This window comes from Pteropus medius, unplaced genomic scaffold (genome assembly GCF_902729225.1).
Source record: "Pteropus medius unplaced genomic scaffold, Ma_sr-lr_union100, whole genome shotgun sequence".
NCBI classification, from domain to species: domain Eukaryota; kingdom Metazoa; phylum Chordata; class Mammalia; order Chiroptera; family Pteropodidae; genus Pteropus; species Pteropus medius.
The window spans coordinates 8,793,777-8,813,239 of NW_024346771.1; the positions used below are offsets into that span (position 1 = coordinate 8,793,777).

Below are 19,463 nucleotides of genomic sequence, written 5' to 3' on the forward strand. Positions count from 1 at the left end.
AACTAGTCTTAGAATTTGTACTGAGAGTTAATGTAGTTATCTACAAATTATGTTTCAACTATACCTTTTTCGTTTGTTTGAAATAATATTTCTTAACTAAATTTCTCATCTGTGATAAAAATCATGCCAAAGCTACTCTTTTTTTCTTGGTGGTTGATTTCTTCATAAACTTTTTAACCAAATAGAAGAATATACTCTTTGTAAGTTGTTTCAATTTTGTGTTTTATTCTATCTTTGACAAATAATAAAATCACATAAATAGCTAGCATTTATAGCAACTATCTTTTGAAATTTGCCTTTGGTTCCCCTCTGCATCTATTGAAAAGGCTATAAAAAGCATTTGACTTTTTGCAGCTTACATTCTATGGATATGCATTTAAAATATTGTTAGATTTTCTGGTTTAAAATAGTTTGAAAGAATTAAAAATTAATAATCAATTTTAGCAGTTAAATTAGATTACTTTGTACAAGACCAAAATATGAAACTATCCAGACTAGAGAGACATTTTATGTTTTAACTTCTGGTACTTTTCGCCATTCCTCTTGTACTTAATTAAGATCTGGTAGGGTCCTTCCTTAAAAATGTCTTTCAAGAAATGAAAACCATTCAAATGGTTTTTAAGGTTTCTCAGCATTTCGTGTAAGCACAAGACTCCAGGGCTACCTTAGAGTACTGCTTTTAGGAAGTTCAAACAACATATATGTTTTCATCATCTCTTCCTCCTCTGTTATGCCTTCTCCTCCACAACATATTATTGCATAGAATGTTCAGTTTTGGCACTCAGTAGAGACAAGTTGATTTGATATATTGGTTTTTAGTTTTGACTACCTAATTAATTAATCTTTGTAAAAATCATTTATTTATGTACTTATTTTAAATCCTTGTAGATTGGTCTTTGGAAGTGGTATTATAAGTGAGTATTTTTTCCTCTTGTGTTTTAAGTTATCCAACATTAGAACTAGCAACTATATGGGCAGTTTTTTTAAAAAAAGATTGTAAACAATTCTTTTTCTGTATGTTACTATTAGCCAAATATTAAAGGACCCAGTCAGCACAAATGGGTGAATGAACTTTGGGTGAAATGCTAGAAAGGTAAACCATGTTAAGAATTATGATTATTGTTAGTTCAGATCATATCTATTTATCCCTTTTCATACCTTTATTGTCTTCACAAAGCAATCTCAGCTCAGGAAGAGAGCAGAGATTTTCCATTGCTGTAGCACGTATGTTAATTTAAGGAAGGGAATGGAAGCTGTGTAAAAATTATAGGCAAAAACTATAAGAAAATGCTCAATTAAGCAGGCACATATGTTAAAAATTATCAGGACTGTTTTTATTGCTTTTGGTTATTTGCTTTGGAGTAGGCAGTGAAATAGAAAAGATTTTCATGTATGTCTTTCTTCAGGAAAGTCAGGAGTACTTAACCACATGTACCTTATCTCACAGTATCTTTTCTTTTAAATGATGGTGATACTTTCTTCTTAATCTTCCTAAGGGGAGTCTGAGACCGGAGAGGCTAAGTGGCTGAACCAGCAAGTTAGCGTGGCACTGGGGGGTCGTCTCATAAGTTAGATATGGTATTCACCCTGCAAGGATAAGCAGTGGTATTGACCCTGCAAGGACAAGCAGTGTTGCTCTGTGGGTTCCAGGCATCTTCTTTTATATTGATGAGGTCAGTAGATGCCCTAGTCTTTTAAGGGTTTAATTCAGCACCTGCTGTTTTTGCGCTCATAGTAGGAGCTGTTTAAAATGTTATAAAAAATGCTCATTAAATAGTCACGGCTACTTTGAGTAGAAACTCAGTGCTTCTATGTCACTATGAAAAATGAAGGAGAATTTAGGAATTACTAGAGAATTCCAAATGCGGCCCTTTTTTGACTAACACTTAGGTTGCGTTCCTGTGCTTGACCTTTCCTTGTTGGCCAGTGTAGACCTACGCCTTTGGACGTCACTGATATGTGTTTAGGTTCTAATTCAACTCTACTCCTGAGAAAGACCACAGTTGGGAGCTGCTTTGGTTTTTTACTTTTGTATTTTTCTTTCTTTATTTGGGGGAGTGGGGAGTGGGTAGTCACGATTCTGGTTTGTAAGACATTCTTGTTATGGTTTGGCCGTATGATAGATCTGTCTTTGGTCTAAAATAATGGACTGTGCTCACCGATTCACTGACGTAAACATAGCCACGTTTTTACATCAGTGAATCAAGTTTATTTTTTACAAAATTTCTGGGAAAAAAAAATTCTGTCTAGTCCAGAAGTAATAGATTCTCTCACGATGGAAATGCCTGTTGTCCCAGTCAGCTATTATGTTGGTGGCATTCAGTGCCAAGTTGTTTCTAAGTATTTTGCCAGTACTGAATTTCTGTTTTCTCAAGATTAAATTGGGACAGGGGTTGTGGGCAGGGCATCATGGTCTTTTCTGAGTTTTTATGGTCAAGTTATATTAGACCTTAGACTATTTATGTGACTGTGTTCTCCATTTTTATAACGTGAGTATAATAAAATTATCCACAGATATTCATAAAGTAATTGGCTGTTCTCAGGTCAGTGGAGGGATCTTTTAACATGAAAATTGAGATTATCAGTCCATGTACTATTAGACTCACGTAAAGCTGGATAACTGAAGGTGTTTGAGTAGGGACCATGGGCAAATTTTTGGATTCTCCTAGAAAAAGGAATTAAATGTTTGGACCAGTAAATAAAAGGATAGCAACCCCAACTCTACGTCTGTTTTTTTAGTCAATTAAATATGTTCGAAGCATCTGCACACTTTCTCAAAGTGAACAGGTTCTCTAGCTGTGTCAGACCTTATGATTTCTCTTTGTAAAGAAGGCCAGGCTGGGAGAAGTGAACCCTCTTTTAATTAGGTAAGTTTGTGGATTTCAGTGACCAGAGCCTTTATTCTATTTTTAAAATTTCAGTTTATCTTTCTAAGAACCCAGCGTATATGAAAATGGCTTTGGTCTTTTATTCTCTCGAAAAGTTTGCTAAAACTATAAAAACTAGTCATTTCTAAAAGGCTTTCAATCTTGTATTTTCTGATGCCATTTTGCTCTTTGGAAAGCTTTCTTTTCATTTCTTACATTTAGGTGTTATTTTACCTTCACACTAAAATTCACAGCTTTCTGAGGCATTATTCAGACCTTCTGTTGGCACGTCAGTCAGTGAGACCGCAGCAGGGATAGGTGCTCAGTCATCAGAACCCTTTGCATGGACAATGTCATGATTACATTAACGGAATGTGACTGACGTTTTATGAGTTTTTCTGTCTTCATTAAACTTGTTCACCTTCTCTGAAACCCCTCATGCTGCACACTAGCACGGAGCAGCCGTATCCCTCGACCCAGCATGAGTCAGGGGTGCAGCCGCGATACCAGCCGTGAGAGCAGCCGAGATACAAGCCCTGCTCGGGGCTTCCCTCCACTTGGTGAGTACATGTAGGCGCTGGCTCTCGGAGCAAAGAGTCCTTTCCCTGCTCCAAATGCTTGTCCCAGACACTGCTAGGTGGAATGACCTGCTTTTCCTCCTCTACTGCTCTACTGTCCTTGTGATCCTTTCTTCTTTCTTTCCTTTTCCTTAGTTACCCTTTGTTGTCCCCCTCTGCATGCTTGAATTTTGGCCATTTCTAGTTTTTATATATTAGAGGAATAAAGCACCACTTCACTCTGTGCTATTGTCTTTTATGATCACTTGTTGCCAGGAAGCCTATCTGTCTGGTAATTTCTAACGTAAGATGAAGCTCAGCCAAAGTTAATTGCTTTTTAAAAGTAGAGTTAATGTAGAGTTTATCCTCCCTCATTGAATTTCTACAATTTGTTTAATTTTACCAGAGATTAGATTGTATATGATTTAATTCAAAGAAGGAAAAAAACGTAAAATCATGATAATGTGTAGGACACTTAAGTGTTCTTAGTTTAGGGATGATAACGTTAATCTAAAAAGCAGCGTGAATGAAGATGTTAGCCATGTTTTTGTTAAACAGGTCATTTCAAAGCTTTCTTTAAAGCAGTGATAAATTGCTTAGGTGTACAACACAATGCAAAAAACTTCATGAAATTCATTGTTAGAGATTTTCATTCTTCCTGGGCTCAATAGGCTAATTAATAATGTCTGTGACCTGATGACAACCCAGGACAAAAAATTTGGTTGCCATAAGTTGTTGTAAGTACTGTACCTCAGACCATCAGTCAGGCGCCAGTTGGGGCTGCTCTGTCCTCCACCCCTCTCAGAATTTGTATTTTAAGAGTTTCAAGGATTCAGGAAAAACAAGACAGAAACGTATCCTTTATGGGATATATTATTTACCTTTTCTTTTTAGTTTTAATAGTTTTACTTTTTTCTAAAATGGACATATAAATTACTTTTTTACATAGTGCAAATTCTTAATCCACAAAGACATCTGTCAACACATACTTTCACATAAAAGTATTTTGTATTCTTCAGTACTTGTGTCTTTGTTATTTCGCATATTAACTGCTATACAGCTGTATACATTCCTCTTGATAAGCATAAGAGGTAGTCATCATTAGACCTAGGCTTGAAGTTATTCTATGGAACTGTGGACTGCAGCAGTCTGTTATTTCATTCTAAGTATGTAACTGGTCTTTCAAATATAAAAATGTCAAAGCATAAGGTCTCAATATTTATTTCTGTTGCCTTCTAATGTCATACATCTCTTTTCTATATCTTTTTTCCCAATCAGAATTAGTAATCAGAATCTAGATATAGTATTTTATAACCCATTGTCCTTTATGAAGTTTTAAGGAAGAGCAGATAATAGATGCGGAAGCCTTGCTGGTTGATTCACTTGACTTAGTGAGAAGATGCCTTTGTGAGGTATTTTACCTGATTGGCATGAGAAGCTAAATGGGACAGTTAACCCGGTACACATCAGCTCTTCCACAGCAGTGTGAAGCTTTAGATCAGAATTCTCAACAAATCAATGGTGGTGATTTTTTTTTTTTTCTGAATGAACTGCTGATTTTTTCTTTTAAGTTAAGGCCGTATATCTGTGCATCTTGCTTGCTAGCTGACCTTTCAAACGACTTATTATAGTAAAGAACAATTCAATCTGTTTACTGGTCCCTTTGTCTCTTAGAGGCAATTTAACCTTTTTATTTCATACATGTACTGGTGTTGTTGTTATTGTCCGTGGAAGCAGCCTTTGTAATAATACAACATGTGGTCTGTGGACCAGGCAAGGTGTGCTGCACTTTTGAGGTCCTAACCGAACCCTGAGGAGTTGTGTGATCCTAGTCTGTTTTTCACTTGCTTTGGTGAAATGGATCTTCTTTGTCTCGGTGGCAACCCGATTGCTGAAATGAATAATTGCTTCTGCCAAGGCAGAGATGTTAATGCAGATACTTCCCCTTCCTAACAAACTCTAGCATCAGCACGTGTCTTCTGTTGTGGTAGGGGCAATAGTGACATCTTTTCAGCTTCATTTTTATACCATGCCTTTTTTTTTCCTTTATGAGTTAAATCTGTTTTTAAAACTTTTATTAGGCAAGAGCAACAGTGCTTGTGTGTACCTGGCACCATTCTGAGCAGCTGATAGGTGTAATCTCTTGTGGTCCCTCTGCAACAGGTGTTATCATCCCTCTGTTATGGATGACAAAACAGAGACTTAAGGAGAGTAAGCTACTTTCTCAAGGTCACACAGCTAAATAGTGGAGTCAGGGTTTGAATCAAAGTCTGACTTCTAAGCTTGATTGTTAACCTGTCTCATGCCATGCGAAAGCAGTTCTGATAATTTAGTATCTTTCATTTGTTCCTCTTAAGGAATGTTTGAATGTTTATGGTGTTAATTTAAGCTCTCTGTGAGGCCCTTCCAGGCTTAGGCACACAGAAAGTGCTCGATGATGTTTCTGAATCATGATTTCTAGGCTTGCGGGTAGGACCTGGGAATTCATAGGTAAGTCCTAGAAGGTTGTTGTCCCCAAGGGAACTTACTACACTCTTCAGAGAATATGGAGTTTTCTTCTTTTTCTCATTCACTTTAGTAATCATTTTCCACCCCCTTTATAAATTAGTGAGATTGTGTGTTACTGCCTTTTTGAATCACCTCAGGTGGCCACGCTTTGCTTTACAAGGGGAAGGAGGGGAATGAAAGTAATTATGTTTCAGTGAATATATATATTGGTTTTAAGTTTGCATTTTAATTACAGAGTTGTTTTCGGAACATTTTAATGGTGTGACTATATATTTATATGGTTACAGTGACAACTTCTAAGTGAAATTAAGGGCTCTAGTACTTGCTGTAAATCAGGCTTTGACGTAAGTGGGTTCACCTTGGATTCCATTGTTGGTTGTTCACTGAGAATGTGACAAAGGACTCGTGATGGATATACTGTGGAATATTCTTTTGAAACAGAACCAAAGGACAACTTTATAAGAACTTTCAGAGCAGTTATTTCTTAAAAGCTATTTTTGATTTAAACTATCAAGATAATGATACTGATATGCTATACTTGTATAATTTTTGTGCTTCTTGAGGAATTAGGAATTTTCTTATTTTCTTTTCCTTTTGCAAGCTGGTAAAAATTTGTCCTTATTGACCAGGAAGCCTTTGCTATTTAATACCACATATACCACAAATATGTGCATTTTGTAAAATGACATGAGTTTAAATAAATAAAATTACGTTGAAGAGTTTGTGGTTTTGATAATGTATGACTAACAACTGTGAATGTTAATGTGTACAGGATACTGTGCTCTAGTAGTATAGTTGAAAAGTAGCACTGCCTCGTATTACTTTGTTAAACCTATGAATTTTCTATGGTACAATCATCATGTTCTTTTCAGAGTAATGAACAGAAGCATATTTTTTTTCCTGAGGTAAAGAAAAGCCATATATTACATGGTACTCCGGTCAATAAATTCATGTTTTGAATCAAGTCTGTATTTCATATATGATTTCTAAAAGTTATTCTCTCCATGTGAGGATGGAGTTTAGCATTTTTCTCCTCAGATTGATGAGTTGATATGCTTATCATGAATACTTGCTAATAAAACTGTTTAATATCTAAACGTACATTGGAGTTTACTCTTAACCATCACTGCCACCACCAGCACTACTCGTACTACCAACACCACCACCACTGTTGATTCTGTGCCTGGCATTGTGTTAAGTGCTTTATGTATGATCTCTTTTAATTCTCTTAACTCCCAAGAGGTAGGTACCATTATTAGCACCATTTTACAGATGAGGAAACTGGGACATAGAGGGGTTTAATACATTCCCCGAGATCTTACAGCTTGTGTGTTCAAACCAGGATTTGTCCCCAGTTATATTACAGAGCCGGTGCTCATAACTACAGTAGTGCAAGTGCCTCTCCAGGGAAGGCCACTGAACTTACAACTAACTTTTCAACAATTAAGCAATTAGTTCATTAATTAGGATATTCATGTAACAGAACAACAAAAATTTTGACCGGGGAAAATGGAATTCTAGTCGTTGAGCCCCTTTCTTGTGATTTCATTCTATTTCTGTTCAAATAACATTATGAACTTCTCTGCTTTTGTTTTTGGTGCATGGTTGCATATGCATCACATACTGATGAGACATCTTGTGAGCTGACTTAATAATCCATCCTACTGCTATTCTACTCTGGGATTCAGATGGTGCTCTGTGACTCCTGATGTTCTTCATATTGCATATTTACATAATGGCCGATAGAGACTTCATGGCGTGAATATCAACCTGGAGTCTGAATTAGTTGATGCATAAGGAACACCTTACAGAGTAGAGTGCCTTTGTTGTGCCTGTGTGTTTTAAAAGCTGTGTGAGAGCCAGCAGGCTGCCATGGAGTTTGGGGATTGGCACTTGCTATCCATTCATATCCAGCACCATTTCTTTTCATGAGAAAACATGGCCTGTTGGTTGCAGTCCCTGTATTTCCTTTGGACTGTGGCATTTTGTGTCTCGGGTACTTCTGTGTTAATCCTGTGGGTGTTGCCATTCCTTTTACCTGCAGCCTCTCGACGTCATTCCAGGTCCACTAGTGCTCTCTCCACTGCTGAATCTGTTGGGCAGTCAGGTGAACAAGTGCTAACTGCATGACTTGGCTTCTTCATATGTTCTAGTTTCACACTCATTTTAACATTCGTTTTCATCAGTGTCAGCTAGCACTTGGCATGTATGCACCTCATATTTTTTTTTCCCGAATGTGCTTTTATTTTTTTAAGTTGTTGAATGTTTCTGGTTCTGTTAATAGGCTGTACGTAGATGCTTTAAAGCCTGTATGACAATATCATTTCTCCAGTGTTCACATTTATGTTAAAACAAAACAAAACAAAAAAATAGGGAAGCACTTCTCACCCTCTTTTACTCCCTCCCCCGGGAAAACAACAACCCAAAAAAAAGTATCAGGAAGGGTTCCTGTGGGGGAATTGGGGTATGGCTATCATCCAACAGAGTCATCTCTAAAGTCTTTGCTCCCAATGAGGCGTTGATTATTAATGTTAGTTATCAGTGTCAGGTTTCAATTATTTGAAGGTACTACTTAGTTACCAAATTAAATCATACATAATTTCATTTGTATAAAAAATAAATGAATTGTCCTAAAATTTTTATGGAAAAACAATTTTATGATTCAGATAATCAAGTCAGGCCATTAGTAGCTTTTGCAGCCTTTGGACCACAAGCATTCTGTCTCAGCCTCGTTTTAACATTACCAAAATTTCACGGGTTAGCCATTGGGGCAAAAAGTAAGCATTTTGATATGCTAACAGTCCCGAATGAGTACAGTTGTCTCAATTGAGTAATGTACAGTCTGTTAAATCACAGGTGACAACTGTGACCAATTCACCAAGTTAGATATTTTTTCTGTTCTTCCTCTAAACGAAGCCAGCTATGCATTTTATTATACATGCTCTGATGAGTACATTTCCCTGAAGATTATGGGCCAGACTTGAAGGCACAGATAGATCTCTCTCTTGGAAAATAGAACTACATAATAGTATCAGAACAGTGAGAATGTAGAACAAGTTTTAGTCTGGTGAAAACAAAAGTCTTATAATTTTGCTTAGATCCAGACAAACATCTCCCCTTAAGATTTGACTTTCAAATTATCTGTGATATATGGAATGACCTTTAGTTACTGTGTATGAAAAAACTGTATGCATCTGGGAAGTGCAGAATAATTGCATTGTTCTTACAGTTTTAATTTTGTGTTTGAAAAACTCAGTATTATCCCTGGAACAAGAATTGCTGGCATGAGATCTATTTTTTTTTTTTTAATTTTTTTTTTTAGACTCCGTTTTATTTTAGTTTATGCTGGGTAATTTTTAAATGGCTTATAGCTGAATTATTTTCATTCTGTTACTCATAAATCTCTTACTATCTACCCTTTTTTAATGGAAAAAAATATGAACAAAGATCATTTATAAAACTATGTGCACAGTAAAACTCAAATTTACACTTGTTTCATATTTCAAATGATAACCTATATCTACATAGATATATATAGTGGTCTCTTTTTAGTTTATATGGCACATTAAATTGCCTTTTAAACAATGGCTAAGGTGACATTCAGTACGAACAGCAAGTGCATTAAAAAAGGGGATGGTATAACATACAATTTTTGTTTTTTTATAAAAAGTCATGACTGTATAACTTTTTTGATTAGCAGTGTTTAAATTTTTTTCCCTTTCCGTGGTGATGGAAGATTTAAGGTTTTAAAATTGACATTTAAAAACAGCCAAATAGCACTTCACTTTTAAAGTTCACCAGTTTCATATGGGATGCCTTGTTATATATCAAAAATTATACATATTTTATAGGAAAGATCAATTCATGTAACACATGTATTAGCATTCCTTTTATTCTAAATGCTTCATTACTAGAATGAGGCTAATACAGAGATTTTCCTTGTCCAGTGTCTTATTTATAAATAAAGAGAAAGCATTTTTTTATCTTGACATTTTTTAAGTTTTTTTTTTTATACCTTAGCATTTTAAATAAGAAACTTTTACCAGTACACAGTGTAAAACACTTTTTAAGTATAATTTACACCAGCTTTCTTCTACTATAGTTTAAATCCCAGCACTTCTTAAGAGAGGCTGGTCAGCTGGTCAACTGACTTAAAGGGACTTTAAAAAGTTAGTTTTTACTGTCTATAATCATTCAAAAGCTTAGAATAGTGGTTTGAACTGTTAACATTTGTTTTAAATTCTTTGGAATCTATCCATTTTGTGTACATTTATAAACACTATCATTTAAAAATCCTTTGAGGGACTCAGGAAAAATGTATACAGTGTTATCTGAATTGTTAATGTTTTGCCTCAAAGATACTCTTTGTAGTGATTGTTAAAGAATTTTAATAATTTTAAAATAACCTTTGGTGACACGTGCATCATGATGAATAAGTACCTAAAATTAATTGACCATAATTAATAATAGTTAAACAGTGACACCAATGAAAATTTGCAGAGATCAATTTAGTACATTTGTTTCAAATTTTAACTTTTTATTGCACATTGCGTTAGAACTCATTTGTCAAACCCTGAAGCTTTCTAATTAGTTTGACCAAATCTGAGGGCCACTTGCCTCTAGAGGGAATGCTAAATAGATTAAAATACTCATCTCAGAGTCCAGCTCCCTTCTGTAATAAGTTCCCCTCTCTCCCATGTCTCAGCACTTTTCAAAAATAAACATCATTAAAGAACCATTTCAATTGCCAGGATGCTTTGTGGCCTGATAGTATTAAATGTGAACAGCGTAACCTCTGACACTGGTAAACAAGTGTAGTTAAAACTAAAAGTCAAGTGTAGTTAAAATTGTCTAGAGAATTTTCAGTGCCTCTTTTCTGTAAGTGGGAAGAGGCAGGAATCCTTGCAAAGAGTTGGGAAAATGTGAATCAAAGTGACATATTTTCTTGGCTTTTGTTTTTTAAATAGACCGTTTTGGGCTTGGCCAGGCAGGAAGAATCCCTGGTTCTGTGAACACCATGCGAGTTTTGAGCACAAGCACAGATCTTGAAGCTGCTGTTGCTGATGCTTTGGTAAGAGTCCCCGTGTGGTGTAATCTCTTTGAATAACTCATCTGGATTATATTCTGTTTTAATAGAAAATTGCCTCCAAATTGGATTACTAATCATCTTTGAGACTCTTTAAAGTTGTATAAATATTGAGTAAATTTATATTATTATTACTTTTTTCTTAAATTTTTTGTCTCTGTACATAAGTGAAAATTAGCCTCACAAAAAATATTAGCATCAAGTATTTCTTCTGTGCTCCTCAGTATCAAGGAAGTTTTGATGACATTGGTTTTCTCTGATGTCATTGGGTGTCTTTCTTTTTTTCCAGCATCTCCTTTTTCTCATTCTATTGCTTCTGTTGCTTTATGAGCTTTGATGGCATAACCTAAACATATCATTATAATAGCAGGTAATAGAATTTGTAGTTTGAAAATCTTGCATTTATTCCATGACCTCATTAGTCGTTCCATATGATTTTTTTTAAATGAGTTCTTAAGTCGTTATTTAAGGAAACTTCCCAAATTTTAACATGGATTCTTTGAGGATATGAAGTACTGGTGGAGTATGTTTTTGCATCATTACAATGTAATATCCAAAAATATATATATAGTGAATAGACATCCTTGGATTTATGGTTATAACAAAAAATTTCTCAGTAGAATCTGCTTGTGGTCAGATTGCTTTTTAAAGATACAGCTAGTAGTAACAGTCTCTTGCATATTCTAATTCATGTGCCTAGCATTTAAAATAGGTATTCTTTAGAACTGTCCAATCTCTGGCTTCGCTTGTGCTGTTTGAAGATTTATTCTCTTCTAAGGAAACAAGTATTATAATATCCTGCTTTCAGACCTTGAAGTTTTAAATTCAGTCGTGTTTTGTCTGATCAAAATTTTATAGTCTGTGGCTATAGTGATTCTGACTTTCATCTTTTCCTGTCTCTCCCTCATTTATTCTTGCTCAGTCAGATTTCTTTAACAAGCGGCTATGAGCAAGTTGTTTACCACTCTCATAATGCTTTCCCTGTAAGTGAAGGCTGCTTGGCCAGCTCTTTTTGTCGCCCTTTCATGTAGGAGGGCTTTTTTTCTGCCAGGTACTGGACTTGAGGATAATTGCTCTAACCATGGCTTTAACTTAAGAGTCATGAGCTGGAACACAATTCTGGGAAGCTGTTTTTCCTTCCAAGTTGCAACATTTAGAATTTGTCTCTTATTTATTTAGAGACCCTAGGAAGTGGATGTCAAGGAATGGGAAATAATTGATATGCAAAATCCTTAGTTAAATGAGACTTCCAGTTAAGGCGCGGGGGAGGGGAGGTGGTGGAGTTCCTCCATTCTTTCAAGAACTTCATGAGGGACTGTGCACAAAGTTCTAGGAGGGAGAATACCACTTGAGATTCTGAGCTTTGGCTTTACTGGACTTGGGCTTTTCTCTGAGCTCTAGCTCCCATTCATGCTGCCCTTATTACTTTTATCCAAACTGCTTGGTTTCTCCAATTGACCTGCTTCAGAAGAGAAAGCGCAGGAATGGTACACAATCCTTGCCTCACAGAATAGAATCCTCAGCGGCAGACAGAATGTATCATAGTGATAGGCAACAGAATTAATAGTGACTTTAGAGCTGTCCCTCAGTGGTATGGGGAGAATTTTAGCAAAGAATTATAGCAAGTACTGGAAAGTTTTATAAGAGCCATAGGAGCGTTAGGAAATGCCATTGAGAAAGCATTCTTTATTATTGTTCGCTTGATATGAATTGCTTGCTAACCTATGTTTTTGGTTTGCTAAGATATGTTTTGCTGTACACTTTTGTTGCAAGAACAGTCCCCACATATGCTTCTGACATAATTCTCTATGCTTTTTCCCCATCCTTCAATATTTTCCTGCCTACAGCTGTTAGGAGACTCCAGGAGCAAGGTACCAGTGCTTTAACTTTTGTTTTACAACTTTATTTTTTCTCTTGTGAGTATATTTCCTTTAGGAACTAGTGAAAGCAACAACAACAAAAAAATGTAGTATAGTATAGAAATTCTAGTCTGAACTATGATTTTGTTGAATCTAGTGAAGCTTTTACTAGTGATGGAGTCGGTCACTTCTCACATTTGTTTTAGTATTTATGTTGGATGTCAGGCTCTGTGTCTTCTAGTAGTGTTTCATTTTATCTATTAACCCAGTTTGTGTCTACTCTTATACCATTATTATTTCATGAATGCATATGTTCAACATTTTTCTTATTTTAGGAATCTGTGTGTAAGTAAGATGATCATATAACTTATCATCCTACAAAGATACTTTTGGGAGTGAAAGGGGGCATTATTAATAATTATGCTGGGACAGTAGTCATAAGATAGAACTGTTCTGAGCATATTGGGATATAGGTACAAGTCATATTAGAAAATTATATTTGTACAGTTTAAGCCAGTTACTGTTTGTTTTTCTCTTAAATTGTACTTTATAAATTTTATCAATTTTATATAGCTGTTGCTTTGTTATTTATGGGTTTAACTTACAGTTATTTATATTTAGGGTAAAATAAATGAATGAAGCCGATTTGTGTTGTAAAACTTAAAAATCCTTAATAAAAATGGCTCAGGTAATTTAAGAATCCTTTTACATAGGATACTCTGCCACTGACATTTCAGTTTGAGACTTTCTTAAGGAATTGTGACTATTCAGACAAATTTACCCATAGACATTGTTCAAGATATACGACTTTTGATTGGGAAGGGGCTGTGGGTACACATACTTGCAGGTGCTGAGCCAGGTTATTTAACATATAATTCCATTTAATCTTCACAACAAGGCTGTGAGAAAAATAATTATTATCATCTCAAAGTTGGAGAAACTGAAGCAGAAAGATGAGGAGGCTTTCTGAAGTCTTAGCCAGTTGGTGGTGGCAGCAGGATCACAACCCAAATCTGTCTTACTGAAAAGTCCACACACACACTGCTAGAGACTATATATATTCTTTTCTCTCTGGACAGGTTGCTCTGCTTATTATTTATAGTATTTATCAGAAGTCCGCTTTTCTGTTTTTATTCCCTAATCTGTAAGCACGGGGCAAGTGTGATGCCTCCGCATATGTATGTGTATCTTTTTACATTTAACTCTTTGTTGTTGTTGGCTTTGTTTGGTATAACTCATGGTCATTTCATCTTTCCATTTCTTCCTCAATCACCCCCATCCCTAATTGGACCTGGCAGAAGAAGCCTGTGAGAAGGAGATACGAGCCGTATGGGATGTATTCTGACGATGATGCCAACAGTGATGCTTCGAGTGTTTGCTCTGAACGCTCGTATGGTTCCAGGAATGGTGGCATTCCCCATTATCTGCGGCAGACCGAGGATGTAGCAGAAGTTCTCAACCACTGTGCTAGTTCAAACTGGTCAGAAAGGAAGGAAGGGCTTCTAGGTCTGCAGAACTTACTGAAGAGCCAAAGAACACTGAGGTGAGGACGAGGGGCAAAAGTTGTGAGCTAAATTTGAATCCCATATTATACTCATCAGGGGCTTAAGTGGATTTCTTGTTATTTATGGAGACCTTACAAAGTTCCAAGACTAAAGGTGGTAAGATGACTAAGACCTAGTCTTTGCCTTTCAGAGACTTGGAAATATTTGGCAAATACTCTATAATTTGTTAGGTTTATAAAAACGTGGTTTCCTTACAATCCACATTGGTCTGATAGGTATTTGAGAAATCTTGGTACAGGTTACCATTTAGGTCAAAAATAAAACTCTGCAGGTTGCTTCGGTTTATTATACTTTAGGGTTGTAGATAAGATGTTAGCAGTCTCAGTCTAAAATTTTAAAAATATACATTTTATATGCATATATATAACCTATAAATATGCGTAGTAAAGAGATACTAAAATAGGAGTACTCCAAAATAGTAACAGTATTATCTCTAGAATTATTTTTGCTTTTTTCTTTGTTTCTGTATTTCATAAATTTTCTAACATGGGGCATGTATTCACATACCAAAAAAGTGTGTTTTACCATATTTCATCAAATATAAGGCACCATGGACACACCATATTTTATATACCTCTAAGAAGAAATGCTGCTTATTAAATCTGACATTACTAATATGTCATCGATTATAAGATGAATCTCACAATTACAGAGATGTTAAAATGTGAAAAAGTAGGCAACTTAGAATCTATGAAATACAGTATATTATATTCTTTAGATAATTTTTTAAAGATAAGTTATGACAGTGGATAAATTTATGGTCCTAGCTAGGTTCTACAAGCCAAGTGAGCACCGACAAATGAATTGCTATGCTACAAGTGTGGCCGTCAAGTCAGTCTGTCTCTACCCTGCTATATTCCTTACTGCTAACTAATCCCCGCCCATTCCATTCTGTTGTTCATCAAGATATCATAAGTTTTGTCAGTATGCTTTCTGAAATGCAGGTAGCCTCTGACCTCTAGTGATCTGTCAAGAAACAAATGAGGATGATTTGTTGTGATTATTGCTTCAAGAATGTTTAATTCTAGTGGTCACAATTTCTTGATTCTTAGTGTTCACCAAGTATCCATTGAATAATCTCTAGAAATCTATGGGGTAGCATTGGTCTAAACTGGATTACATTGTTAGTAATGTTAAAGGATCATTGAACCAATTATCTCGTGTATGAGGGGGGATTACTCAGGCATGATTTGGATAAGAGATGGTACTTCTAATCAAGCCTTGAAGTAACAATAGGACTAAATAGTACAGTTGAAAATCAGAAAAGGTAAAGGGGCCCTAAAATGAAATGAGTGTTTGCCTTGTCATGGGCACAGTTTTAGGTAGGGCATGTTATCTTCTTTAATCCTCTCAGCAGCCAGGTAGCTCTTAACCCTGTGTGACTGTTATGGATATAAAGATATCAGAGTACTCTTTGTCTATAGCAGAACTGAGATTAAAATCCAGGTCTGTCTGACCCCAAAACACATGCTTTTCTTAGTTTGTCCTGTTGCCTTTCATCTTTGGCAGGTGGAAAATAGACCTGGAATAAAATGAACAGGATTTAGCTCATGGCTTGGCCACTTGCACATGTGTGAACTTAGGCAATCACTCTCTGAGATTGTTTCCTCATTTTAAAATGAGAACAAAACTATGACGGTTTTATGTTCCGTTTTAATTTCATCTTGAGTTAAAAAATACAATTAACTGTAAAAAAAACTTTTATATAAAATTTAAATGAAGTTTATTACTGAAATAAAAGGATATTTAAAAGCAAAGTTGTAATTAAGTGTTGACTTATTAAATTTTAACTTCTTTTATTTCTATTTTATTTCCTTTAGTCGAGTAGAATTGAAAAGATTGTGTGAGATCTTCACACGAATGTTTGCTGACCCTCACAGCAAGGTAAGTCTGGGAACCACGTTACAATTACAGGCTTCTCTGCATGTCTGTGTGAGCTGTGTAATATCCTACTGAAGAATGAGAGAGAATTAGAATTCCCTATAGTGCAGTTTAGACCTCATAGATTTAACACTAATTTCAGCAATAGTTTGTCACATCTTTTAAAAATAGAATTCTTGGAAACTTCATATGGCCACAAAATTCAAGTTATAAATAAAGTACATTTCAAGTAAGAGTTATCATGGAGAGAATCAGATGTAGTCTTTCATTCAGCAGATTTTTTTTGGTGGTTCCTATTAGCCAAACAGTGAGCTACATGCTAGAATGGAACATTGGATTATAATATTGTCCCTTATAAAAAAAAGTTATAGTCGTGAGAAAATAATCAAGTATATACTAGTTTTTTAAAATCCCAGGTAGAATTTTTCTGTATAGGATAAGAAACAAAAATGGAAGCATTTATGTAGTAGATTTATTGGAAAACCAGTTTAACTTATTTCTCCAAATAGAATTTTGCTGTTCTCAAGAACTTTTTGGATGGTGGCCACTTAGCTGGTGCCTACATCTCCTGGGTGCCCAGAGAGCACTGAGCCTGAGAACCACCTTTCTGGCAAGGACATCCCTGCTACAGGAAAACACCCATGAGTGAGGGACAGGGCCTTTTCTAGGAGTGGTGCCGGGAGAGGCTCTTTATAAGAGTTTACTTGGAGTCTAGATTTTAAATACATACCACTGTTTGGGAGGAAACCTTTAGAGAGATGCTTGTAGAGAAAGAAAATGGGGAATTGATGATATCAAGAAAGTTAAAGGGTGAATAAAGGACAGAAACTAAAGTGTAGAAATTGATTAAACCTTAATCACTATAAGCAAATCTTAAATGTTTGATATGCAAGGTTTAACTATCTTATATTACAGTTTTCCTAGTAAAAATGATCTGTTCTAACTTTCACTGGAAGAATGAAACCTGTGATGGCCAGAAGGTCCAGCCCATGTTTGTGATGTCCCTTCTTTTCATAGCTTTTCTTCTTCATAGGAATTGTCTTTGAAGTATCAAATATTCATCTGCCCAGTCATTCAACATTTACTGAGTACCCACTGTGGGCTAGGGATACAGAACGCAACATATGGCACCTGCTTTTTGAGATGCTCATGGGAACATAGGAGAATGAATGCAAGGGTTCTCTCCTTATTTTAGAAGCACTTCTCCTCAATAATTGGTCTTAAAGCATGTCTTAAAATTCCTGACATGACCCTCACAGTAAGGTTAACATTAACAATATTACTAAGATCCAAGAAAGATGGATGCCACCTTTTTTTTTCTTTTACTGTTTATTAACTACCTGTTATGTTAGATGTTAGACTAAATGCTGGTGACACAGGAGTGAGTAGTACAGAAACAGTCCCTGCCTGAGTGCTTCCAGACTTGGGGGAGCTGAACTTTAACCATTAGTCACATACATCATCACAGACTGAACTGAGTTTTCAGTGGAGTAGATAGGGGAGGTTTCCCCAAGAAAGTGACATATGAATTGAAAGCCGAAAGGTTAGCAGTCTTAAGTAGGTGATGGAAGAAACATTCCAGGTACGAGAACCACACAGATACCAAAGATATAATTATCAAGTTTTTGCTCTAAGATAGTGTTAAAAACAGTAAGATTTAAAGGATATTAGATGGTTTTGGACATTGATGAAATTTCTGTTACCTGTCACCTCTAGATTGCTGATTCAGAACCAGAATGTGAGGATAAAGAAGGAAATTTGTTTCCATCAGAAGGCTCTTGTACAGTGAGTTTGGAGGTCTCAGTTTAGTTCTTCTTTATTAGCTGTCTTTGAGCTAAGCTAGGATTCCCACAGCTGGGGCTCATTGACTTTTTTTTTTGAGCTGTCTCATGGGAGACCCATGGTGGTTAATAGTTGCTGTGCTGTGACAGTATATGATGGCTGGGTTGTCCCAGAAGAGCAAGACTCATTAACCAAGTAGGGGGCACAGTGCTACTTAGCTCTCTGAAATCAGTTCAGGGATAGTCCACTGTGACTCTCTCTTCCTAGACAGCAGTAATGAGTACACAGCAGCATGACAATTACGTGAGCTGTTAGCGCCTTTTATTCTAAGCCATAATCGTTTATAAAAGATTTTCATGGCTTTTGTAATATCTCTTTATAAAGATACTGCTTTACAGTATCTGAATTGGCATACTTTAAAATAGACGACTAAAATGAAAAGAAACATATACACAAGTTTCCTCCCTCATCCTATAATAATTTTTTTTGAATAAGTGTCACATTGTAATCTTTATGTATCAGAAAATTTTTTTCTTACACTTGACATACAGTATATTAGCTTAAGATGTGAAAGTAATTACCCCAATAAGTCTGGTACCCACCTGATGCCATACATAGTTATTAACAATATTTTTGAGTATATTCCCTGTGCTGTACTTGACATTCCTGTGACTGTTTTTATCAGTGGATATTTGTACATCTTAATCCCTTCCCCTTTTTCACCCAACCCCCCCAACCCTTCCCATCTGGCAACCATTACTTTGTTCTTTGTATCTATGAGTTTGTTTCTGTTTTATTTGTTTTGTAGATTTCACATATAAGTAAAATCATATAGCATTTCTCTTTTTCTGTCTGATTTATTTTACTCGCATAATACTTTCTAGGTCTATCCATGTTGTCGCAAATGGCAAGATTTTGTTCTTTTTTATGGCTGAGTAATGTCTATTGTATATATGTACCGTATTTTCTTTACCAGTCGTCTATTGAATGACAGGTTGCTTCCATATCTTGGCTATTGTAAATAATGCCGCAGTGAAACATAGGGATGCATATATCTTTTTGAATTAGTGTTTCGGATTTCTTTGTGTAAATACCTGGAAGTGGAATTACTGGGTCATAAGGTACTTCTATTTTTAATTTTTTGAGGAACCTCCAAACTGTTTTCCATAGTGGCTATACCATTCTGCAATCTTTCCAGCAGTGCACGAGGGCTTCCTTTTCTCCACATCCTTGCCAACACTTGTTTGTTGATTTGTTGGTGATGGTCATCTGACAGATGCGATGTGTTTTCCTGATAATTAGTGAAGTTGAACATGTTTTTATATGTCTTTTGGCCATCTGTATGTCCTCTTCTGGAG

General features: G+C 35.8%; 1 protein-coding gene across 9 annotated transcripts in view; it reads left to right on the forward strand.

Annotated features, from left to right (window-relative positions):
* Positions 1-19,463, forward strand: part of CLASP1 (cytoplasmic linker associated protein 1) — a 244,102-nt gene that overhangs the window by 159,942 nt on the left and 64,697 nt on the right. For 6 of the 9 annotated variants that reach the window (XM_039876508.1, XM_039876515.1, XM_039876509.1 and 3 more), the window contains 4 exons: positions 10,900-11,003; positions 12,866-12,889; positions 14,176-14,420; positions 16,263-16,326. In XM_039876508.1, the coding sequence (XP_039732442.1) occupies positions 10,900-11,003; positions 12,866-12,889; positions 14,176-14,420; positions 16,263-16,326 (437 nt within the window). Of the gene's footprint in view, positions 1-3,319; positions 3,428-10,899; positions 11,004-12,865; positions 12,890-14,175; positions 14,421-16,262; positions 16,327-19,463 lie in introns of all 9 variants that reach the window. The other 3 variants (XM_039876514.1, XM_039876516.1, XM_039876517.1) reach the window with 2 other exon arrangements.